Here is a 26,961-nt window from a genome sequence, read left to right as displayed (position 1 = left end):
TTGAGAATCATTTTTTCCGTAGTTAAAACTTAAACTGATAAAAATTCTTTTTACACTTATAATTTTCGGAAAAAAATAAGAATATTATGTTTGGTCCTTAAACTGAAGTCTATTAATAATTTTGGAACTTATTTTTATTTAAAATGTTTTAGATTGTGGTTAGAGAATATTGATATTTAATCGTCATCTTTCTTAAAACGCGGGAACCGAAAGCGCGAAGTGTATTTATTATTATCGCGTAGCTTTGTTTTGATAAGTTTTCTGTCAAATTAAAAATAAATCTAGCCAAACTATTTTGCTGTGAAAAATGGACGTTACGAATACACAAACTAATTTTCAGCGGAAAAAAGATGCTGTTGGGGAACAAGTTCAAAAATTATTCTTGGATTTTTTATCTGAGTATGTTTTGCCCTTTTTTATAATACTACTTGTATTAGTTATGATATTTTATATAAGTCTTTCAAGTTTTCCCTTGATAATTATGAAAATTAAAGAAAATTTTATGCATCTTCATACAGAAAAATTTATATTGTGAAACGAAATTATATCAAAATAAATTCTTAATAAATGCGAAGTTTTTTAATTCATTTTATCTGCTAATAATTATGTTCCCTAAAATGCAGTGCTTTTTGTGTAAGGTCTAAACTTTTCCTATAAATGGTAACAAAGTTTTTAAATTTTTTCTATTTTTTGAAGGTATTCTGAATCTGAATATATAAATTATTACATATTTAATTTTTATGTTATAGAAAGTTATCAGTTTCTTTCCCTTATAGATATTTTATTTTCTTCAAATTTCAGGTATATGAATGATGAAGGTTTGCCAAAATATTTGGAATATATAAAGGATCTTTCTCGGCCAGAAAGGAATACTTTGCATGTGAGTTTTGAAGATGTAAACAGATATAATCAAGATCTAGCTACCACAATTCAAACAGAATATCACCGGTAAGTTTTAAAATAATCTTTTCTTAATAAAACTTTTTATTCAATTTTGCTTGCCAGGAGAGCAATAATGTCAATGAGTTATAAATATGATTATGATATTTTTATCCAAGGTTAGAGTTTTGATCTCAAGAACTGGTTTTTGACATAACACATCAAGATCCTTTCAAAAAGTATTGTAAACTGTCTTAAAATCTGACTAAGGCTAATAAATCTAGAATTACTTTCTTTTGTTTTGTTTCTGTGGGATTATTTGTGCATTATGACCTGTTGTGATTATTTTATTTAATAATCCTCCTTGAACAGCCAACATAATTTTCAGCTTACGACTACCAATGTACGACTTCATATCCTTGTAATTTTGAGCCCAATCCAGAAGACAAGGGAACTCCTGGATCATGTATTCAGAGATTTGTCTTTGTCGAGGACTTTTTGATGGAAGTAACCCACATTTATATATTATATGGAGAGAAAAACTTCTCACGGTTAGAAAAAGGAATCTAACCCATAATCCATCTACCACTGAAATTTTATTTCAGCACTCATGATGAATGTGGTTTCTATTGTTAAAATTTTGAAGTTTTGACAAAAATATCCAAAAAATTTTAATTTCGTTGTATAAATTGTACTATAAAACAAGGAGGTTTCACGTCAGAATGATTAAGAAGCATAATAATGTGGATTTCTATTTGATTCAGTTTCTGTACAAGGAAACATTTTCCTAAAAAAAAATACTCTAATAGACGAACGTCTCAATATCTGCAGCATACCAACAGAGCGACGATAAAGGAATATTTATTTGGCCGTGAACTTTAACATTAATGGTTTTTATATATAATTTAAATTCAGTTTTATACTATGGTTTCTACTTCCGGAAATCCTGCCTATAAACAACTCTCAGTTTTTGATGCTTAGTAATTGCTGTACTTTTTTTATTAAACTTTTTAAATGTTTAGTTATAGACTTTTTCTGCCTTTACCCAACATATTACTGTGAATTAGGGGGGTTCATGTCCATGATTTTGCTATTTATATATATATGTAACCTGTGAAGGAGACTTAAATGCAAATGGAAATTCGTGCGACAGCAATTAATTTAATTGCTATTGTCGCGCAGGAGTTGCAGCTTTAAGGAAGCTTTTTAATATTCTTGTGAAATAATCTGTTTCATATTAAACTATGGTTTTGCTGTACTAGGCATCATCTTGATCATCCACGGATCTAAAATCGATAGTGATAAAATGTGTAACAGAAGCCTGAGGAGTGCTTCAAATCGTATTTGGTGGATAGTTCAGTGGATGAAACTAAAAGAATGCTGGATTTTACTTTAACACGAGTATTGGAGGAAATAGAAGGATTTGCAGGCAGTGTCTACAATAATACTAAATTAAAAGAGATATTTAAAAAAAAAGGTATAAGATTTGTTGGAAATATGACTACCACAATGCGAACAGAGAGCTTATGCAAATAAAATTTTGGTGCAGTTAGAAAAACTAAAAGTAGAAAGACTCAAAAAAGAAATGCTTTTACTGGATGCAAAAAAAAGATAAAAGCAGCTGAACCTAATTCTTGTAAAACAATAAATAATTGGCCTGAAACAATTATCAAAAATGTAATCTATAGTATTTTAAACTTTAGCTCTTCCACTCCCAACAAAATCTGAAAACTTTTCAATCTACTGTTGATTCAGTGATGTTTTACTCTTCAACTTTTTTTTATTTATTAGAAACTTAGTAATTTAAAGTTTTCTTTATTATTTGTCGTGAAAGAATATCAAATATTGAATTAAACAATAAATTCACATTAGTCAAGATAATGTTATAAAACTGGTAAGTAAATTAAGTTAGTAAATTCACCAAGTTTTAATAATTCAAGCTCCTCTTTTTAGCAACATAAATTTAAAACATTGTACTGACAGATTTTGAGGAAATACTGCTTTCCTTGACCTTGTGATTTCTTGATGGTTGTAACATTAGGAACTTTTGTATCTATACATTTATTAATATTTTTTTTTCTTCGTTAGCGTATATCCTTATTTATGCCGTGCTACTAAAGTTTTCATGCATGAAAAAACTGCTTTTGAAGATAATGATAAAGAGTTGTACATCGGATTTTGTGATATCCCTACCAGACACAAGTAATTATACTTTTTTATGTTTTTCTTTGATTACTAATACAGCAGAACCTCGATCAATCATTCCTCATGGAATCATTCATTATGAATGATAGATACAGGAAAATGAGAAATTTAAATTTTAACAAAAATTAATAATGGCTTGAAAAGAAATGAAGTACAGTACAGAACCAGTTATCCGGAAATCAGAAAACCAAAAAACCGGAATCATTTTAAAAANTTAAAAAAAAAAAAAAAAAAAAATTCTCCGCATAAGATTTTAGGCTTTTTCTTTCTTTTCTGAAAGATGTTTACCTTAACATCATTTTGGAAATAATCATTAGTGTATTACTTCATCAATTTTTTTTCTTTTTAAGATTATTTCCAAATATTTTTTTTTAGTTGGGTTTAACAAAAAAAAAACGGCTTTTTGTAGCGATTCAGAAATCCGGAAAAATCAGTTATCCAGAATAGCGATGTTCCCGATCGTTCTGGATAATCGATTCCCTACTGTAGTAGATCTGTTCAAATTAAGAAAGCTTCTTTTTTTTTTGAGGTTTTGAGGACTCGCTGCAAATGTTGGTACTAATTGTGGCTCCTTCCACTGGTCTTTAATTGCAATTCTAAAAAAAAAAATTTCTTAACTTCGATCAACAAGTTTCATTCAACATTTTCAGCAAACATCTTTCAATCGTGATGTTAGATGCTTTTTCACAGAATTATAACATATTCTCACTTTCTTTTTCATCAGTAGCTGGTAGTAGCTTCAAAAATAAAATATGAAGGGAAAAGTCCGGTATCTGATAATTTTGAAAAAAATAATAATAAATGAGATTTTAGAATGATAGGCTCAAGAGTCTGCTAGTTTTAATATTAATCTAAACCGGTATTTGTAACCTTATAGAAGAATAGCATTTGTGACAGGACTGTTAAAATAAGGCGATACTTGTTGAAAAATTCTGAAATGATCAATCAAAGTTCGACCATACAAACAAAATCATTTGTTAAGTCATATTATGCTATATGGTCTTGTTAAAAAATTTCCTTCTCTATTTAGAATTCGTGAACTCACAGCTTCTAAAATTGGAACATTGTTACGCATTAGTGGTCAAGTTGTTCGAACACATCCTGTTCATCCAGAATTGGTCAGTGGAACTTTTACTTGCTTGGATTGTCAGACAGTCATTAAAGATGTTGAGCAGCAATTTAGATATACGTTGGTATGTATAATGATATTTATAGCCCTTTGTTAATTTCTTTATTCTAAATTTTATATTAATATTTAATACCTCTTACAGCCTACTATTTGTAGAAATGTTGCTTGCAATAACAGGTCACGTTTTCAATTGGACGTCAGTAAATCTAGATTTGTAGATTTTCAGAGAGTACGAATTCAAGAAACTCAAGCTGAGCTTCCGAGAGGCAGTATTCCTAGAAGGTAGATAAATGTGTTTTTTTTATTTATTTACTTGTTTTTTATTATTTTTCTTTTAATGCAGAAGAATTTTTTATTATTATTATATGACTTATAACACAGAGCCAGTGAAGCGGGCTTTGAATTTCATCGACGTAAAGATAATAAACACTTGCTTAACTCCAGATTCTCCATTAATAGTTTCTATATTAGTTCAAAATTCTTCATCTATTAAATTTTGTTTTTAAATATATAAAGTAGTTCTTTAAGAAAAAAAAAAGATATAACAGTATTTTTAAATTTTGTAAGGTCCCGCAGTGGACTGATCGTTAAGACACGGTTCCAGTAGACCACCGAAGTCAAGCATCACTGGCTGCGGGTGGGTGACCACTTGGATCAGCTTGTGTAGGGACCGAGGGTATGCGGTATTGGTTCTCGGTAAACTGTTCTACCGTAAAGTGCTCGACTTCGCGTGCAGTTTGTCGGGCTACCAAAGCAGGGGTGTCATCCCCTCTGCAAAGGATCAAAATTGTGATGGCATGTCTTCGGATCATCCTCAGGGATGTTTCCCGGACCGTCACCAATAGCCCATTGTGCAGCTCTAGTGCGACATAAATGAACTACAACAACAACAAATTTTGTAAGAAATAATATTTGATTAATAATTTTCAGAAACTTGGGAAAGCATTAATAGTTTTGTCTGCTTTAATTGTGCCAATTCAAACGTCCGGTTTTCTTAAATTTCACCAGGCAGATTCTTATTTTTCCAATCAATATTTCAAATAAACTTTTATTTCACTTAAATGTTGACACATTATTATATTATAAAGTTAAAATTTTTTAACTCTTTTTTTTTACTGCAACAGTTTTGAACTTACTGAGTTCTTTCTAGTGGTTCTGGGTAATAATATTGCCCATTGTTAATATGCACCTTTTAATATTGCCTTTCTACTAGACTAATATTAATTTGCAGCGATTTCACTTACAAGCTATAGCTCATTAAATACACCAAAGCTGGTTCTGGGGATTTAAAAAAATTTCACGTTTTTAAATAGGTTACTACTACTACTACCAGATTACTATTACCCACTTTTAGTAATAAAAAAAAAGGACGGAGGACTCAGAGTTTCAAAGACTAGTGGAATACCGTAAACCGGGGCGAGTCTACCCATTTTAGTTTTATTTAATTTTCACTATTTTAAATTGCAAATAAAAAAAAATTTTACCGACGTAGGACTTAGTTCAGATTCTAAGGAAGATGGTGCTGTAGTAGTTTGATCCGTTTTTATTTATTTGGTGTCTTTTTAACCGACCTGTTCAAACGTCTATTGAGAGATTTGTATTGAAAATCAGCAAACTTTTAGTTGGTGCTCCGTAAGTATATTATTATTATTACTATTTTCACTTTGGTTAAGTGATAAACTTATCTAAGACTAAGATCACATTAATTTTATATGAAAAAAAAAACAAAAAGAATGTAAGTTTTGCTGTTGTAAACAAAAAGCCAGAATTCGTGAGGCGAGTCTACCCATTCGTATTTAGTTTTAATAAAGCATAATAATATAATTAAAACTTTGTTTATATTAAAATTAAGTCATTTTAAATGAATTTGAGTATATTATTTTAATTCTGCATTGATAAATTTATCATTAATAAGAAAATTTATAGGTTTAATATAAATGTAAATATAAAATATGTTTATTTTACCTATTTTTTAATTTTTATATTACGTATCTACCATGTATTGCTTAGATGAACATTGTAGTTATATAATTATTTTTTTATTTCCATTAGTTTTCCAAATCTTGGAATCCTTTCTGTGAAAAAACAAGATATTCCGAAATCCCTGAAACTGAGAGAGAAATATCTTGTGGATCCTTTTGGAAGTAAATTATTTGGAAACTTTCTACGCAGCATTTTATTATTTTTATTGAAATTCCGTGTCAAAAAATAAAATAATTAATCTATTCAGTTATAACGGTTGACTAGTTGTTAGGGCATACCCGGGAGTTAATAGTTAAGGCATAGCCTTCTAGGGGAGTTAGAACACGTCATCAGAATTGTAATCGCATAGTAACCGTAACCGTGAAATGTCGTCGTACGTTGTTAGAAACACTTTCCTTCAAGGAACCGCATGTCTCTGAACAGGTTCTAAAGGGCAAAACACCCCTATCCACGTACGACGAGAATTCCAAGCATGGATTTCTATAGAATTTGAATTTTGATGATATCATCTAACTCCCTTTAAGTTTGTTGCAACATTTACGCAATCCCCCTGTTATATATAACGTTTTTAAATTTATATATTTTGACAAAGCGTAAACTAAAAATGCTATTTTAAAAAACATCTATAGTTTTTACTCTATAGCTTTCAAAACTAATTTCAGATTTGAAAACCCTATACCTGATTTTAGCAAGATCAAGTATTTATATTAATACAAACAAAAAATTTGTTCTCCAGTGCTATTTTCCATCCATAGTTTCAGGAACGGGGAATAGGCCAGGCAAGATCAAGTATAGTTTGTCTGTGTAAAGAACTCCCCTAGCCATTNAACTAAACGAATGGTTTTATCGAAACAATAACTAATTATCCAAAACTATAAAAGTTTTAATAATGACACTGCAAATATTCACCACAGTTTGCAAAGATAGCTGAAACTGCGTATAATATATTTGCATTTGTAACGTCAATGCTCGTCACTCGTGACATTTAGACAAGCGCATATGCATATGACTTATAAACTGCGCTGAGTTCGTGCCACTGCGCGGGGGGTACGTAAATACTTGTTTCACCCCAATAAATATACGTTTAATAATTTATGTTTTATGAAGAAGCTGATATTGAGTCAATTATAAAAAAAAATCACAAATTTTACATACTTAATTAGGTATGTGTGATTTGCGTATTGAGAACTGTTTTTTTTTTCAGACCCTTCCGATTCGGATCGACCCCCTGGCTCAGATCGACCCCCGCTTTTGTTAAATAGACCCCTGGGGGTCTATATAGACCACTGTGGCGACCTCTGTCCTATATAGTAACTAAAATAACAATTTAATAGTAAAATTTGATTATTTACAAGAATGGGTAGACTCGCCCCATACGAGAGATTCGTCAGCAGTTCTATAAAAATATACGGTACCAGCGTAACTGTTTATACTTTCTAAAATCGATTTCACAGCTTTAAAGAGTGATAAATAGCGATTCCGAAACACCTATTAAAAGCCTTTTTTCTTTAATATTTACAAAAGTTTGAGCACTTGAAAGTTGACAAACTTAAAAAATGGGTAGACTCGCCCCGGTTTACGGTAACTCATTTGTTGAAATAAGGCTAAGTCATATTTGTTTCAAGTATAGTATAAGGGTTACTTATTCTAATTTTAACAAATCAATCAGTCTGTACTATACTAATAACAAATTAATATGTACTATACTAGTAACAGATTAATACGTCCATAATTGAGATGACACAATTGATAGTCTAAATTAAATTTAGATAATATCTCATTTTGATTTTCATTTGATTTGTAAAATATTTTTATTTGATTTACATATTTTAAAATGTCTATATTGTGTATTACATTGGATTATTTTTTTACTTTATTAGTAACTATGATTTAACAGAATCTATTTGTTAAAAAAAAAAAAGCATGTGCGCTGTTCTAGCAATATAAAACGTAATGACAGTTATCTGATAAAGAAATGGTAGCTTTTTATTCCTAGAGTAAAATTTTATTTCTTAAGTTTATTATTTATTCAATATTCACACTTAAAATTTACTTGCAGCGTGGAGATCATTCTTAGAGCAGAGGCTGTTGAAATGGCCCAACCTGGTGACAGGGTTGATTTTATTGGAACTTTAATTGTAGTTCCTGATGTTAGCCAGCTTTCTATGCCAGGTCTGTATAGATATATATTAGTTCTTTAAAAAATTTAGATTATTATATATACTCATATATTTACTTTACTGCTCTATTCCGGATCTATGTTAAAATCCTTAAAGTTAGGAAATTTTTAAATTCTCGAAGTATTTTACATTGCTTTCAGTTAAACATTTGAACTTCACGTATAGCAACATTGCTGCAATAATTTGCTTTCATATTCTCTTACAGTTATTGTAATTGTTCCCAGATATGCCTAGGTATAAATTATGACACATACATTAAATTCATGTTATATCCTTAACCTAAAGATATATATTTTTTATAGGTGTAAGAACAGAATCCAGTGCACGCCATAAAGGCAGAGAAGGGTTTGAAACTGAAGGTGTCCGTGGTTTGAAAGCATTGGGTGTTCGAGAATTGTCTTATAAAACTGCATTTTTGGCAGCTACTGTTATACCAACTGAGTTAAAGGTATTTACACTCTTAGATAATTTTTTCTTTTCGTAGCACACATAAGTGCATTGCAAAAAGAGTGTCACTCTTTTATTTATTTATTTTCAAATATTTTTAGTGTTAAATTGTGCAGTTGTGATTTAAAAGAAACTTAGTTTTCCCCTAAAAGTACTCATCTTCTAGAAAGAAAAAAATAGCAATATCATTTAGCACTCCATTTTCAGATCTTGTGGAATAATGACTGAACTTCCGGAGAGAGTTATTAACAATCTTTGTCTCTTTGCGATACTATATATTTATTTCTCTTACTTTGTTTTTCATGCGCTATATATTTACTTTTTTATAAATTAATCTAGGTCAAACTGTATAATACTTAAGTTACGAAAATTTTGAGCCTAGTGTCCATACACTAATTATAACTGTTTTGAACTATGGCTGTGATTTTTGGAGTGCTTAAGAAATATCTGCAATTTTCCCTTACTGTTGTTAGCCAAAATTTTATACGATTTCATTTTTTTAAATAGGTTAGAAATGAATAATTTGCCATAAAATTAACTGATAAGTTTTTCTCTGTCTCGAAATGATTATTAAACAAACAATTGAATTCCTCTTTCTTAATTAAAAGGTAGGCTTGATTTATGCTAAATTAAAAGGCGTGATTATTTAAACAATTGTTATTAAATTTTTTAGCAAGTGTTTATCTTTAATATATAAAAAAAAAAATTTTAACGATATCATTAATACCCAAATATATCAATCACTATCTTCCATGAAAAGTTCAGGGCATTTGGGCATCAACTGAAACGCTAAAGTATGAAGGTGCAACATCAAAGCTTATTGCATTTGCTCATAAATTTAAGCCAAAAATTTATAATCTATTGTTTTTACTTTAAAAAAACATTTTTATTAACACTCTAAGATATCAAATTAATATTTGTTTAAATTTTTTTTATAGATTAGTGCTGTGGAAATGCTTGCATCTGAACCTATGAAATCTACCGAGCTTCTGCAAAAGGAGCTGACTGGTCAAGAGTGGCAAAAGATATATGATATGAGCCTTGATAAGAATCTTTATCAAAATTTAATTAAAAGTCTTTTCCCTACAATTCATGGTGTGTTGATTCATCTTCTTTTTAAGTGATGGGTTCTAATATCCCAGGGATGTACAATCAATGGCATTAGACCAAAAATGACCCTTAAAAATAATGGCTTGGGCCTAGAACTATTTTAATTATTTATAAAAAAAGTATTTAAGGTCTTTTTGGATAAAAAAAAAAGAATTATACTACTGTGTTATTTTCATTCTTTTACTGAATAATTATTTTATTTACCTATTATTTTAGTGCAAGCTGTGACTTTTTCATTTTTCAAATTTTATTTTTGCCCACGAATACAGTGCTTGCAGGGAAAAGTGATTTCTTACCAATTTTACACATGATTATGACTAAGATTTTGCATGTTACTTTCAATTAGGATCTATATACATCTTACGTTTTTAAAATTACAATTTTACAAGTCTTATGTTGGCCCAAACGTTGACTTTTTTTAATGTTTGCGACCCACTGTCAAAAAGAGGTCCCTAGTATAATGTAAAAAAATTTTTATTTTAAAGCTTAATGTAGCTGTATTTATTTAGTTTATAATTTAAAAGCTAGAATTGTTTTTCCTTTGAAAACTCACTGTTTTAAATTTAGATGTTTATTCTTACTATATGGTGATTATAAGTTGTCAACTCACTTTCTGTGTAAGATGAGTATTCAGTATTATGTAATTTTGATAGGTAATGATGAAGTTAAAAGTGGAATACTTTTGATGATGTTTGGTGGTGTTCCAAAAACAACAGCGGAAGGAACTTCACTTCGAGGAGATGTTAATATTTGCATTGTTGGTGACCCTAGCACTGCAAAAAGCCAGTTTCTTAAGTGAGTATGCTCTTTTCTATCCAAAGCAGGAGTAGCTGAATATGCAGCAGGGTCAGAAAGTTACATTTTGTCCCCCAAAAAAACGAGAGAAGTCAAAATTTTATTATACATTAATATTAGTTCTTAATTTCCAAATAAGATATATCATTGTCTCTTCATTTCTGATGTGATTCATATAATAAACTATATATTAAAAAAATTTAATTTTTTCCTGTTCTTATCTAAGATATTTCGTTTACTTATATCTATATTATATGAAACACTGATGCATATGTAGGTTTATTTCCACTTATCCTATGAAATTTCTTTTTCGCATTGGCAATGAAAATATGATACATCAAGCAGATATGCAGTCATGAGTATTAGCGCTTTAATATATATATTTAAAAATTTGCAAATGAATATTCTTTTCACGCATGGACAACAGAAAACTTACGATAAAGTTCTAATAAAGAAAGAAAAAAATATCAGATATAGTTTTAATAGTGTTTTATAATTGATGTAGAAAAAATGTCAGCTGAGATTAACTATTAACGAGGTTTTGGCAGAGATTAATTAACTAAGCTTTTCTATCATTTGTTTACCTTTTTCTTTTGTTTTATACATTTTATCAGGAATGAATTTTATGTTGGAGTAATAGACTACAAACAGTTGTTTCTTTTAGCACTGAAATTTTTAATTGAATATATAGGAAAACTATAAATTATTTGTATCAAATTATAATTTTCAAAAATCATTCATATATTTACACGCAGCAGTTCCACATGATGTATATGTTGCATATTTTTAGAATTTTAATTTTTTTTTAAAAAAAGTATCATTCATATGAAACTAGGCTAACAAAAGTATCCAATGTTCTTGAGAAGCGAGCTTGGTTTGAGATGCAATGCAAAAAGAACTACAGAAAAAATTTCGGGCAAGAAGTAGGTATTATATTGTTATAGGTATTGTAAAAAAGATGTAGGAAAAAACTTCAGTAAATGTAATGTTAGAAAAATGAAATATATTTTGCACGATTCGTAATCACAGGTTTAAAACATTACTGGGAGAACCAATTTTTTCCCCAAAACCAGGAATTGTCAAAGAATTTTTCCCTCTACCTAATCTCAGAAAGAACACAGTATTTCAAGCTTTTGTTTGCAGTTGCCTGGAATAATGTTAAAAAAAGATTAAATTAATTCTTTGTTGAATAAATGATCAGTTGTCAGGCTATCAGCTCAAAAACTTAAAACTCAATTTAATCTCATGGTCTTTCGAGTTCAAGAGTTTACTTTTTATAAGGCCTACTAAATCACAGACTTTTTGTTCTTCAGCAATTCTCAAATAGTGGAATCCATAAAGGCAAAAAATAAAAAGAAATTCAGGCCTGTCAGGTTGCCGAGCAGTGTTACTTCAATAGCAATATTGCCACCTAGTACAGTAGTATTGCGTCAAGAAAGAGAAGGGAAGGGTTGCCTTTGTGATCTCGAATTCGCTTGCCGCAATTTGGCGAGTTATTTACCGCCCCCTTTAATGAAACTGTACTGATTTGTACTATACTAATATCAGTAATTTTTTGATACTGATGTAATTATTTGTTGAACTTACTGTTTTAAGTGATTTAAAATTTATATAAATTATTTAATTTTTCACTTGTAATGTGTCTTAAATATCATTGATTTGATAGCTAAGAAAGATTTCTCTTATTTATATATTTTGAATGAGGAAGTGTTTAAAATGAAAGTAATGTGTCTTAAATATCATAAGACACTTGTAATGTGTCTTAAATATCATTGATTTGATAGCTAAGAAAGATTTCTCTTATTTATATATTTTGAATGAGGAAGTGTTTAAAATGAAAGAAAATTCTTATAAAATTCATATTATTATAGGCAAGTGTCAGAATTCTCCCCTCGGGCTGTTTACACAAGTGGAAAAGCATCCAGTGCAGCTGGTTTAACTGCTGCTGTGGCAAAAGATGAAGAATCTGGAGAATTTGTGATAGAAGCAGGAGCATTGATGTTAGCCGATAATGTTAGTTTATCTAAATGTTATGTTATGTTTAGCTAAAACTATTTTTTAGTTTTCCTTGGAAGTTTCTATTAAAGTGTGATAGCAATATCTTTCATTAGGTTATGCTAAATCTGTAACGTGTAATATTAAAGTTCCTTTTCATGATTTGAATATTATTGCAAAAGAATTGAAACTGCTGTTTTTACAACCTTCAGTGGATGCAATTGTTAATGAAAATTTAAAAAATTGGAATGCTCTGAAAAAATTAGAAAAACTAATTTATCTAATTTTTTCAGATACTAAAAATCAGCTAGGAAAAAATAAAAATTTATCTTGTTTAAAATGTATTTATGTATACAGGTGCAAAAATAATTTTTTTCTTTCTTTTTTGATATAAAAACAGTAGTACTGACTTATCACGAGGTCTCATTTAAGAAGCAAAATTTTGTTTTGTACAGTGTTATAAATTTATTAGAATATACTCTTTTAGTGGGCAATTTTATTCTCAGATTTAACGAGGAAATAATTTTAAAATTTTAGTACCAGAAATAATTTAAAACACTTATGCATTATTCTAGGCAATTTTTTATGGTACATAAATACTATGAAATCTCTTTTGGTGCCATTTAGAAATAGTTAAAGCATAGATTGTTGCCTTGTTTATGGTAAAGACACCACATTCCACTGTAAATAACAGCTTAATTTAATGTTTGTTTGGCAAAACTTTGAACAAAATGCACCAATAATATTTTTTAAAAAGATTTTTTTGTAAGTCTTCTTTGCTGAGCACAATCTCACAACTGCATAAGGTTATTATGAAGAAGGAACATACACTTAAACCATGTGGAATATACAAAGAGCTACAAAGTTGGCAATTGGCCATCCCTCTTAGCACCACTTGAGCTCACCAAATCTAATGGCGGTGTTAGGAACGCGACACGAGCCTGATTTAATATCGATATTTATGAACTATTTTATCTGTAACTGAAAAGATAAGTTGTAAAATAACTGAGCTGAATTGAGGGAGAATTGTTAAATCTTCTTTATTTGTAAATAGTATATGTAATCGTCAGGAAATATTTTCTATTTTATGACATTTTCGCACAATTAAGGTGTTTTTTTATTTAAATGTTAACAAGACAAAAGGTCATTCAGCATTTCGTTAGAAGTCGGGCTTAGTTTCTACGAACTTATGTAGAAAGAGAGCGGGCACTTTTAATGTAGCTATGTTTATAAACAATGAAATAATTCCTGTTGGAATGTTACAAAACTAAGTCTCACAAAGAAAATCAATCCCAAAAGAATGCCTCCTTTTATTTAATTTCTTGAATTTTTATTTTACAGTGCTTGCTTTAAAAAACCTGTGGAGGAATTTAATAGAATTTAAATTAATAAATAAATAATTTTTCTTAGGGTGTATGCTGTATTGATGAATTTGACAAAATGGAATTAAGAGATCAAGTTGCTATTCATGAAGCTATGGAACAGCAAACTATTTCAATAACAAAAGCTGGTGTTAAGGTATGTAATTAAATTATTATACATAACACAATTTTAATATTTACCTGTAAATTTTCTTATCTGTCTTTTTTTTTTTTTTCAGGCCACATTAAATGCGCGAACATCAATTTTGGCTGCTGCTAATCCTATTGGAGGACGCTATGATCGTGCTAAGTCCTTGAAGCAAAACATAGCGCTGACTGCTCCTATTATGTCCAGATTTGATTTGTTTTTTATTTTAGTTGATGAATGTAGTGAGGTTAGTATTCATTTATTAATTGTAACAGACTGAATTTTTAAAAAAATTTTAAAGCAAATTTTAACTGCTCTATTAATAGAATTATCAAATATTTTGCTTAAGGAAATTTCTAGTAGTTTTGTGGATAATTTAAATAAAAAAAAACTTTATTTTTGATTTGGTGAGAATGTGTATGTTGAATCTGAGGTATAAGTAATTTTATTACTTGTAACGCCGAGAGTAAACACCACTTTCAAACAGCAATCAGTTGTCACATCAAATCATCTTCTGTGTGTTAGAACAGTATTAGTTTCCATTTATCATTTGGCTTTATGCTAGAAAAGACAACTGAGGTTTGAATGTTTTTTTATTCCCCCCCCCCCCTTTTCTTCAATAGGCTCTTGTAGCTAAGATTCATTTCCTGCTGAAACACAGCCTAAATTTAATGTTATGTTTGTTTAGTTTTTTGCAGCAAAGCAGGCTAATTTGTTTAATCTTGGTGTACTTTGCTGTTTTAAAGATAATAAATTGTGTTGTAACCCTTGTTAGTGTGAGTATTTTGATTCTATTAAGAATCGATTTAATTTCTTTGTTAGTTGTTAAATTAATTGGATGGTCTTGATATTATTTTTTTTAAGGTAACTGATTATGCTATTGCCAGAAGAATCGTCGAATTACACCAGAAATCAGAAGAATCAATTGATAGAGTTTACACATTAGATGAAATATCTAAGTATATTACATTTGCTCGTAAATTTAAGCCAAAGGTTAGTAGTCTGTTGTATTTATTTTAATTATTATTATTTATTTTTTATAGCCAGTTTGCTGTTTTTAAGTTTGGTAACTTATTGTGTTAAGTGTAAATTACGTCACAGATATATCTATGTTGTAATAAGAAATTTTTTTATTTAAACAGTTTAAAATAGTTTTTTTTTTTTTTTTTTTTTTTTTTTTTTTTTTTTTTTTTTTTTTTTTTTTTTTTTTNTTTTTTCATTTTTTTTTTTTTTTTTTGTTTATTTATTTATTTTTACGTATAGTTCTTTCATTGTTACGCTCTTAATTAGGTATTAATATTTTGCTTTAAAGTTGTGTATGTTTTAAACAAATGTTGAATCATTACTGACATGTAATAAAGCCATAAATTTCAAAAGAAAAAGAAAAAACAGGCCCATCTAGGTTCTATACCTTCCTTTCTTCTGACAACTGTGATGTTTCACGAAGTAGTAGGCAATATCACTGAGCAATTAAAGCTAACACTTGCATCTTATTGGACTTACACGTACACCCTTAAAAAAAGCACTATTGATAAATTTCTATATAACATCTTAATGTCTCTTTTTTGTGAAAAATTTTTTAAATCATTATAAATTTTTAAATAAAACATCAAAGCTTTACAAAAAAATTTGATTTTAAGTTCCATATATCATTGAGATATTTTATAGACAACTGAGAATTAATTTGAATTAGAAGTATAAATTGATTTTATGGGCCTAAAAATAAACTTCCCATAAAAAGAATGAAATGTCATGGTAAATGAATTATTTTAAGTGTATACAATTTTTAGGTTTAGCTTTTAAAGAAGTATTTTTTAAAAGAGCCTGTTTCGTTAGTAAGATTCTCATAAAGATGCCATTAAACAGTAGTAGAATACTGGTATTAATTTACTCTTGTTTCATATTTTTGTAATTTTTTCAAACTTTTGTGCAGCTTATATTGTAGATCATTTAAAAGTACTGAAACTTGAATATCAGTGAAATTGGCTAAAAATTAATAATTAATCTCCACACACACACACCCTTATGTATGTATTTGTAACAGTCAAAAGTGTATTTCTTAAAATATTCAACTGTTTAAAACTTTAAATGTAGCTGTGTTTAAAATAAAATTTCACACTGAAAACTGTATTGTCCCTCTTTATATTAGAATAGCATCTTATCAAAAAATGTATCTTAATCAAGAAATATATCAAATAATAAATTATATCAATAAATATATTAAATTTAATATTTAAAACAGAATTATTTTTAAAACCTTGTATGGAGAATTCAAGAAAATGAAAGAAAATAAAATTATTTTCTTTATGAATTTTTAAATCAAACTATTCAATGTATAGTTTTTTAATGAAAACAATAACTGGTAGGTTCCATCTATCTTTATAAAATTAGAATAATTGTGAATATGGTAAATAAAAAAGTTTTACCTTTGGTACTCTTTCTGTCATACTTTATAAATAGAAAAGCATTTAAATACTATTTTTTGTTTTGCAATAACAAATTTTTGCAACAATTTTGAACTTGTCAAAATTTTAAAGCACATTTTTCTTGGATAATAAAATAATTTTATCATTTGTAATTAAATTATTTATTTTAAGGCTGGAATTATAGATTCAAAAAAATATATATGTTAATTTTAACTGGCACTGATTTCTTAGTAAAATATAAGAAAAAGAGTAAAAGCCAATGCGCAAGGGGAAAAAATCGGCACAACTTCATGGGGTACGTTAGTGCTCATCCGACATGCCGTTTCTATAAACAATATCTCTTTGTCAGAGCCAAAATAAATACTATCGTATCAGTGAAGGGGAAAGCATTTTGCTGGTGTAATGAAAAAGCGACCTTAACTTCGTATTCCATTTTTTTTTTAAATATATTTTTTATTTGATTAAGCTTTGCAAAAAGGTTTTATTGTTTTCTTTTTTCACATGTTCCTATACTTGAAACTTTTATAATTAACAGATAACGGAAGAAGCGCAAAAATGTCTAGTTGAGCATTATCAGAATTTACGTTTGAGAGATGCAGCTGGTGTAACCAGATCTTCTTGGCGTATAACAGTTCGTCAGTTGGAAAGTTTGGTTCGTCTATCTGAAGCTATGGCAAAAATGCATTGCAGTGAAGAGGTATGAGCTTTTAACATTGATTATATTTCAAATTTTTAAAGCGATAAATTTTTTTTCTTCAGGTAATGTGGTAACAAGTATTGTTGGGTGAAGTTTAGTAATTTCAAAGTTATTGATTTGTCTTTTTCATCTGATTTAAATAATTATTATTCCCAATTAACAATACAGTAATCACCTAATTAAACAGTAAACTAAGAGATCATGAACCAAATTATTTTTGTGCGAAAATGGTGTGTGTGGCATATTTACTGCATTATTATTGCTGAATAATTAAAACTGTGGTTTTAGAATGATTTGATTTAAAAAGTTCTCTATTATTCTCTAAAAAGATTTCTATTATCTGTCTGCATTTCGGGTGTTCATCTCAAAGTTACGTTTTCTTTTGCTGCACAAAAATTGTAACATTTCGTAACTTGAAATTACAAAGGTGTGTGGAAAATTTTACAGAAAAAAAAATTAACATTCAATAATTGACTGTTAAAAATTGCATTAAAAAAATATTGTGCAGGTCATTCTGAAGGCCACAGGAATGCTTCTACATGGTAGAAATTTAACATGTTGAAAAAATCCAGGCTTTGTTTATAAACTTAACAAAAGCTTCTTTTTTTTAAATTAAAAATTGTTCAAAAAGTTGTAAATTTAAATACTTTTTTTTTGTTCAAAACAAAAAATTTTTATTCGTTTCCCTTTCTTGATAGTAGTCTGGTATATGTATATAAACTGTACCCAAAAAAATCCTGATTTTTTTGTTTTTAAATTTTTCATTTATTTTATATAGGTATATGCCAAGCATGTAAAAGAAGCATTCCGCCTTTTGAATAAATCTATAATACGTGTGGAACAGCCTGATATTAATTTGCAAGAAGATGAAGCAGATGCAATGGATGTTGATGAAGAAACAGGTGAAACTCCTGAAAATAACTGTAAGTTATAGTAATAATTTAAAAATCCATCAATTTAAATTTAAAAGTGCATGTGTGCTTCTGAATCAGGGTTTACAAAGACCTGTGTTTTTGAGAAAAAAACCCATCCCACTAAGGTTTTTTCTTCTAAAAACCCAATTTCTCCTGAAGATAAGAGAGATTTTGTAAAGTTTAAGTTAGTCTACATACAGATTCTTTATATACTAAATATAAACATAAGATATAATACATTTTGAAAAAAAATTACTTGATTATTACTAAAAGTATTATTAAAAGAAATAGCTTTTTGAATAACTTTTTTAGTTATTTTTTTTTCATTCTAAATATAAATCGCATAATGATGAAGTTACTGAAATTACTCTTTGTGAAATGTAAAACTTAAATACGTTTGCAGTTTTATATTATAAATAAACATATAATTTAGTTTAAAGTTAATGGAATTTCCAGAAGCTCTGTATACATTCATGAAATGAAGTGCATTTATCCTTTTTGTAACGCATGGCATATTCATTTGTATTTTTCAGTGTATAAATTCTTTGTGTCTTGCAAATTTTTAAAAAATTAGGCTAACCTTTATCATACTCTTTGCTTTTGGAAATAATGAAAAAGGATAATAAATTTTAAACATTTGTTTTCTACTCATTCCGAGTTTATAATTTGTGATTTTAATGAACATGTAGAACTCATTAAATTGGATTAATAATCATTAACGAATGAACATTGTGAAGCCATAATAGGCATTACTTATCTCTAGCTTTTAAAATTTCATAAATTTTATTGTTATTTCATTTTATAAAAATTGGTTGGTATGAAGATAAATTTTTTTTTTTTTATATAAAGGTAAGTTTTGTCAAGTGGGCCCAATCTGAAAAAAATCTGTCTAGGCTGGGCCCACCTGAGTAAACTCTATTTTGAATAGAATAAATCTTGCAGAACTTGTTTTAAGTGTTCTATTTCTAATCTTAAAACACTTTACAGTGCCAAGTTCAGAAGATCCTCCATCTGAAAGAGAGAGACCTCAAAAACTGACATTGAGTTTTGAAGAATATAAATCTCTCTCTAATGTATTAATAACGTGTCTTCAAAAAGAAGAAAGTAAATGTGATGGTGAGTACTATAAATTATTTATTAATAAAATTTTTACCATAATTATTAACTTAGGCATCTTTATTTGTATAATGCTAAGGGGTGAAACTCTCCAATCCACAGGAGGAATGTTGTTTGTATTTTAAAATATGATTCTCTAAAGCTATAATGTAATGTTGTTACTTTAAAATCATTAGTACTTAGTGCATTTCAATTAATTCATATTGTTTTTCATAGGAAATAAATAAAAGATAATGTTATTAAACTATGTAAATACTTTAAAAAGACATTGGGCAATACATGTTTCTATTGTTATTCAAACTCACTTTTTTTCCAGCTTAGAAATAATTATTACTATAGAAATTACAGTTTCTAATTTTTGAAAAAATTCTGCCTAATAGAAAAATAAAGAAAACTCTGCATATAATAATTTGTGGATCTGTTGGCACGCAAGGTAACTTCCAGCTACAGAATTTAATCTTTAAGTAGATGACAACCTAATTTTTGATAATTTGTTTTGAATTACATTCAAAGAAACAAAGCAATGAAGAAAAAAAACATCACCCATGTCAGTAGACAAAATCTACAGTAGCCATGAGTCAAAATGTGCCCACTATGTTGTATACAATAGCTTTGCCTTTATAGTTCTCTAATTTATTTTGCATTATTTAAGTTTTTAATTTATATCTCCATTGATTATATCTGATTTTGTTTGAAGATCGCCCTGCCATGTATAGCTTTACATTCTAAATTTATTTACTACATAAACTATATTGTGCTTGTCTTGAAAATTATAATTTTTCTGAATGCTGTTAGAGCAAAGGTACTTACGAGCATTGGTTTTTGAAGTTTTTATCCCTATAGTTTTTTATTTTGAATTTTCTTGTCTAATAGGTAAAATTTATGTTTTTCTGAACTCTTTTATTTGCTTTGTCGTTTAAAGAAATCATTAATTAACCTAGAATTATTTTTGTGTTCTTGTTTTTAAACATTGTTTTTTTTTTTTTTTTTTTTTTTTTTTTTTTTTTTTTTTANTTTTTTTTTTTTTTGGCCCCTTTTCTTTTATTAAAACCTTATGACCATCTAGTTACACCAATTTAATTTTTCCATAAAATTTCTCTCTAATATCTATTTTTTTTTTTTTAGTTGATTAGTCCTATTAGTAATTTTATCCTTAGTTTTAGATTTGGCCAGAAAATTAAGCAAAGTTTCTAAAAATGTGGAAAAGTATATTTTATATATTTATTATTTTTGTTGATAATTTCCTAGCATTCTTAAAAAAAATGTTTTCAATGCTTTTCTACACTTATTACATTTAAAAAAAAAAAAAAAAAAAAAAAAATAAAAAANCCCCCTTTTTTTTTTTTTTTTTTTTTTTTTTTTTTCTTCAATTTAGAGACATACAAAATTTATTTGTTCAATAATTAAATTTGAAGTACAATTTCATATTTTTTATCTTTATAATTAAATATGTACTTTTACTGTAAACCTTACTTTTTGCTACGACTAAATGTGTACTGTATAAAATCGATTAGGTGTGTGCCATATTGCATTTTAATATTATTTTGAATTATAGTGTTTTACAGAAATCCATAGCTGTACTGCATTTCCTTTATCAAAATTACTGTTTAACTTTTTGGTTCTTACTCTAAACTAAGATCTAATTATATAAATTTATTATAATTGTTATTTTTTAGTTGAGAAATAAATCATTAAAAATCATTTATAATCTGTAATATAAATAAATCATTTCTGCAAGTACAATGATTTTTAATAAAATTGTACCAGCTTAAAAAGAAGCTGTGAAAATTACAAAATCAGAGAAGATAAACAAAACAACAAAAATTTTAACTAACTATACCAAGACAAAAAATAAGTATTTAAACAAAACAAAAAAAAAATTTTTTTTTTTTAAATTTTGTTTAACAGGCATGAAAGCCATACCTAACATTTGGTTTCATTCCAACCTTAATAAATATAATAAGTGCTTTTCTTATGTAACAGGACAATGTTCTTTCTTAAAATACAGAAAATTGCTCTTATGCTTTCTTTGTTTAAATTGTTATAAACTAGCACTTTGAATGACATGTTATTTTTATAGATGTTGCAATATCATAAAAGTTGTGGATTTAACCATTATACCACATACATTATACCGTATTTCCTCTAACAGGTTTAAGTTTTCTTAAATTGCGAATGGAAATGGGGTATTAGGGTACATCATACCTGTCATTCTGCCGCACCTTTGGGTAAATCATAGCCAAGAGGTTAATTTAAATTTACATATTTTAATGCATTATTTTAGTTCCTGTGTGATGTGCAAAAGTGTGTGCAGTATTTAATTGCCTCTTTTTACTTTAGACACTGATTTTGAAGGAATGAGGAAAAGCCAGTTGGTCAACTGGTATTTAAAAGAAATTGAAAATGATATTGAAACTGAGAATGAGTTGATACAAAAGAAACTGCTTGTTGAAAAAGTAATCGACAGATTGATTCATCATGTAAGTTTCTAATGTAACTTATGTATTCTGTTTCTCCTCTGGATAATTTTACGCTATATGTTTTTTGAAATTGTTAAACCATAATTTGTATTTATCAACTTTTTCACTAACATTTTCGTATTAGCAGTGTTTACTATAGCAATATTTAACTTCAATTAGTCTTAAGTTGTTATGTTTTTATTTTTTTCCTTGCATAGTTAATTGATTTTCCATCAAATTTTTTAATATAAAAAATTTAATTGAGTGGGGAGAAATGTATAAACTTTTCCGGATATTTAAGAATTAAAAAAAAATATATAAGAAGTCGATTTATAAATTTATTATACCAATACAGAAGCAATTCAACCATTTAGGAAGTTTATATTTGCAGACTTTGAAAGTCTGCAACTATAAACTAACTTACTTTATAACTAAATATAACTTAGTTAAAAAAATTCAAGCAGTTCTAATAATTTTTGTTAAAATGATTTTTGTAAAATGTTAATTTACATTTGCCTCAATTTTTAGTAAATTTCTGAAGTTTGAAAAAAGGAAATTTAAAAATTAAAAAGTAGGTGTTACAGGTGTAACTTAATATGTTAATGTTCGAAACAGCCAGTTTTTTTTTTTTTTAATTAATTTGTAAATAAAAATGCCACCAACAGTTATTTTCACAAAAATTATTAAAACTGATCCTATTTTCTTTGACTGAGTTGTATGCAAATATGACATTCATCAATGGTGGAATTACCTAGTAATAGTAGTCCATGGTGCCTTGTGATGGCTGTCGATCTGACACCTCGTAATAGTCTCTAGAGTAGCATCCAATGGTGGCGTGAAAACACGGGGACAGGAATTCCAGACTTCTAGTCATACAGTGATACCTCGAGATACGAATTTAATTCGTTCCGTAACCTTGCTCGTATGTCAATTTGCTCGTATCTCAAAGCAATTTTCCCCATTGAAATTAATTGAAATGCCATTAATCCGTTCCAGCCCCAAAAATGCTACCCCCAATTGTTTTTGCTACGTGTTTTTAAATAAGAAAAATGTATTTATAAATGACAAATATTGTATAAAACATAATAAAAGAAAATGTAAAGCAAAAAAAAAAAACTGGTTTTATAAAGTGTGCATACATATTTGTATTTTGATCACTTAAATGCAAGTTGCACACATCTTAAATGCTACTGTATGCTTAATTTTAGTCACTGTTTTTCTCTTCACCGGTCTTTGCTTTTTTAGCTGGATTAAAAAAAACTGTCCAAGGAGGTTTGTTTCTTCCTCCTTCTCAGAATGCTGCAGAAATGAGTTAGGCGAGTGTCATGAAATAGTTCCGATGCACGACCAGATGCAACTTTTTCGGGGTGTTTCCTTGCACGAACTGTGAAATTCTTGCCCACATTCCCAAGAACACTTTTATCTCACTTGTAGAGATAACCTCCTCCACTTCTGGCTCTTCCTCGAAACCAATTTCTTGCAGAACCCCCGAATGCTGCTGCGACGGTAACTCTTGTAATTCCTCTGTCGTCAGTTCCTGAGAGTACTCCTCGATGAGCTCGTTCACGTCTCTCTCACCCATCACCAGGTCCATGGATTTTCCCAGAGACCCAATATCCTCCTCCACTGGCACTTTGGGTTCGAATCCTTCGAAGCTATAGACTCAGGTCACAGCACAATTTTCGGCTACAGACTCACTCTGGCCACAGCTTCTTCCATGCAGAGGTCAAGGTCCTCGTTGCAACGCTCAGCCAGGCCTGATCAATAATTCTGAGGCATATCACGATGTTAAAGTTGTCCTCCCAGTACTCTCGAAGGGTGAGGTTTCTGTTTTCTGTCACCTCAAAGCAGCGCCGGAACAGGTGCTTAGTGTACAGCTTTTTAAAATTAGAAATCACCTGCTGATCCATGGGCTGCAGGATAGGAGTGGTGGTAGATAGAGAACCTTTATAAACTTGAACTCTTCGAGGATGTCATGTTCGAGGTTCGGTGGGTGAGCAGGAGCATTGTCGAGGATGAGAAGGACTTGCCTGGCCGTTCCTCGTATCTCAAATGTCACTCGTATCTCAAAACAAAACTTCGCTCGCTCGACAGCTCGTATCTCAAATAACTCTTATCTCGAGGTACCACTGTATTTTAGATGTTGTGTTGGTACTTTCAGCGTTTTGTATGAAATATTAGTGTAGTATTTAATCGCCAAAATAATAAAAGAAATAATAATAATGAATGATCTTACTACTGATACCAAGAATTAAAGTAAAAGCTTGACTATCCGGAATGCACCTAATGTGACAAATTCTGAATACTTAACTCCAAAAATCCAGATTTTCAATATAACCTTATTTTTTAAAGGGAAAAAATTCAGCTTGCTATCCACACTTATTGAGAAATTATGATAATTAGTGGAAAACTCTATTAGTTATCCTTAAAAAATTATAAAAGATAAAAAAAAAATTAAAAGATAATAGCTAAGTCAAGAAGGAAAAAAAAAAAAGAAAAATTTTTCTTAATTATTATCTCTCATTATTATTAAAGATTACAATTCTCAGTATTTCATATTATTATATTTTATTGGAAAAATACCTTGCCTTCAAAAAAATTGCTGTTAAAAAAAAGTGAGTAGATATCAGAATCTCTGCTTCTGGGGAGAAAAAATTGAAGATAGATAAATGATAGACTAACACCTATTAAAAAAAAAAGAAAACAGGTAAAAAAATTGTTCCTCTACTGCATTTTCTTTATAAATTATTTTCTTCAATTTCTTTTGAATCAGGCCATTAGTATAAGAACACAAGTGTTTACTAATTACTTCTTTATTTTTGAAGGATCAAGTTATCATTCCTCTCACAAAATCAGGCCTCACAAGTGATGGAGAACAAGATGAAAATGATCCTATTCTGGTAGTTCATCCAAATTATGGGACTTTAGAGGTTTAAGTAGCAAGAAGTTTTCGAATCATTAGATTAAAACTGCCCTGAACTCGTGAAATATTGTTAAAGTTCCTTTTATCATAAACTAAATGAGCATGTCAACAATTTACGAATTTGTTTATTTATATTTATTACAATTAGAGTTAATGTATCTTTCCCACTTAATGTGATGTTGAAGATTTGTATTTTTATATTGTTAAGCAACTAATTTGTGCTTATAAGCATGCAATTAATTATTTTTACAGCTTTTAATAAATTTAATCATGATCGCCAAAAATGTGTTTACACTTAAAATTTGTTTTCTTTAACTGTTTCAATAGAGTACAGTGAAGTTATCAGTGTATTATATTTCATCTTTCAAATGTTAAACTTCAAAACTGGTTTATACTACAAATAGAAACTTTAATGATGTTTTTTTACAGTTGTGTAAATAAAGAAATTTGTATTTTTAATTGTGTCTTCTCATTTTTTATTCACTTTGCAAACATAAAGGAAATCCTAGAATATATATACGAAAATTTGACAATAATGTGCGATTTTTAAACTTGTAAACCATGTTATTATAAATCCCGATATGAGGCTTTTAAATCACGTGAATATGAAACTCTACATCGAATTTAAAAAATGCTAAAATACGAATCATGATGCGTAACTTTTGATATTGCAACCGCAAAAACGAATCACGACATTGGATTTTAAGCTCGCGTAGCTACATAGGGTTTTAAAAGATCGTAAATACAAATCGCGATGTTGGTTTTTTAAATCTCGTAAATAAGAATCGCAATGTACAATATTTAAATCGCCTGAGTACGAATCGCAAAGTTCAAATTTTAAATCGGGTAAATACGAAAATCGATGTTTGATCAAAACACGATATTGGATTTTTAAATCGCGTAAATACGAGTCATAATGTACGATATTTAAAAAGCGTAAATAAGAATTGTAATGCTCAACTTTTAAATCAGGTAAGTATGATATTAAAATCGCGTGAATAAAAATCTAAATATTTGCAGAGTCTGGACTTGGGATTTCTAAAAGGCTTGTTTGTATTGTTTTTTGCTTAGACTTAATAAATAAAAATTAACAAGATTAATTGAATGAGCAAATAAATATTTTCACCGCAAATCCACCTCTACTTTTTTTGTTTGCTTTCACTCCAGAATACAAGAAGCAGCAACGTCTGAATTACGAAAATACGAGCTATCCCGCCGACGGATAAAAAATACGGAAAATCTTATTTTCTGTGCGTAAAATCGGAGAAAATAGCTAATATAAGTAAAAATGCGGAAAGGTTAGCAGCTAGGACGTAGTTCGAATTTTCTGTTTTTCTTTGAAAATCGTAAATAAATATAATTATTTTACTTCAACGACTGAATTTTCACAAAAAAGCGGGATATTTATTTAAAAAACGAAACTTCTAGAGAATCGGAGATTTTGATAAAAAGGCTGAAATTCGAGAGACAAAAGGGGAAAAAATCTCATCCCTGTATAAAGGTCAACCAGTTTTATCCCAAGGAATTGATTTTTAGAGAAACTTCAGAGGGAGGAATGACAACTTCAATAATTTCGTTACGCGGAAAATTAAATTCCTCATAAAACATTTTAACTTGTGCAAAAAAGAAATTTCAGCGGAAAAAATCTGAAAGAAAGCGGAAATCCGCGGAAGAATCTCATCTCTGTAATCTAAACTTTCATTTTGTAACTTGCACAAAATCTCGTTAACAAGACGCTTATTTCTTTTTAACCAATAACACCATCCTTTCTCTTCTCACCTAAAGTCTTGTTCACGGGCAATAACGTAGACCTGTTAGAGCAATGCAACTTCTTATAAACTTTCGAAAATCAAAAGAAATAATTCCTTAATAAATTGATAATGCAAGAATAAATTCCAAAATCGCAAACACTTAAAAGATCGTTTGTTCCAAAAAGTGCTGTTCTTTCTCATTAATCGAATGAAATGATATTGAGACATCAAAATTTCAAATCCTGCACGAGTAATCACAAAATTATTCCAATGCGTGAAATTCAGGTAGCGCATTTCAGTTATCACACTCGATTTGCACTGATATTAAAATCCCTTTATCTTCATACTCAAAACTTTAATTTTCTTTTTGTGACAGGACGATTAGTTTCTTCAGATTATTTTTTTTCCACAATTCTTTCTGAATTCATGATTTTATCCTTATG

The 26,961-nt window shown here is 28.8% G+C and overlaps 1 protein-coding gene across 1 annotated transcript; it reads left to right on the top strand.

The window, feature by feature from the left end:
• The first annotated feature begins 40 nt into the window (after positions 1–40).
• On the top strand, positions 41–25,226 carry LOC107440560 (minichromosome maintenance 6). Its single transcript, XM_016053522.2, has 18 exons — positions 41–399; positions 802–948; positions 2,968–3,081; positions 4,115–4,277; positions 4,356–4,495; positions 8,256–8,368; positions 8,679–8,824; positions 9,762–9,918; positions 10,587–10,728; positions 12,600–12,741; positions 14,134–14,241; positions 14,324–14,479; positions 15,097–15,225; positions 17,194–17,355; positions 18,134–18,278; positions 19,257–19,385; positions 21,726–21,865; positions 24,670–25,226. The coding sequence occupies exons 1-18, from the start codon at positions 308–310 to the stop codon at positions 24,778–24,780; spliced, it is 2,436 nt and encodes an 811-aa protein (XP_015909008.1). The 5' UTR covers positions 41–307; the 3' UTR covers positions 24,781–25,226.
• The last annotated feature ends 1,735 nt before the right edge of the window (positions 25,227–26,961 follow it).

This window comes from Parasteatoda tepidariorum, chromosome 3, assembly GCF_043381705.1.
Source record: "Parasteatoda tepidariorum isolate YZ-2023 chromosome 3, CAS_Ptep_4.0, whole genome shotgun sequence".
Taxonomy (NCBI): Eukaryota; Metazoa; Arthropoda; class Arachnida; order Araneae; family Theridiidae; genus Parasteatoda; species Parasteatoda tepidariorum.
This window is presented reverse-complemented; position numbering and strand designations above follow the sequence as displayed.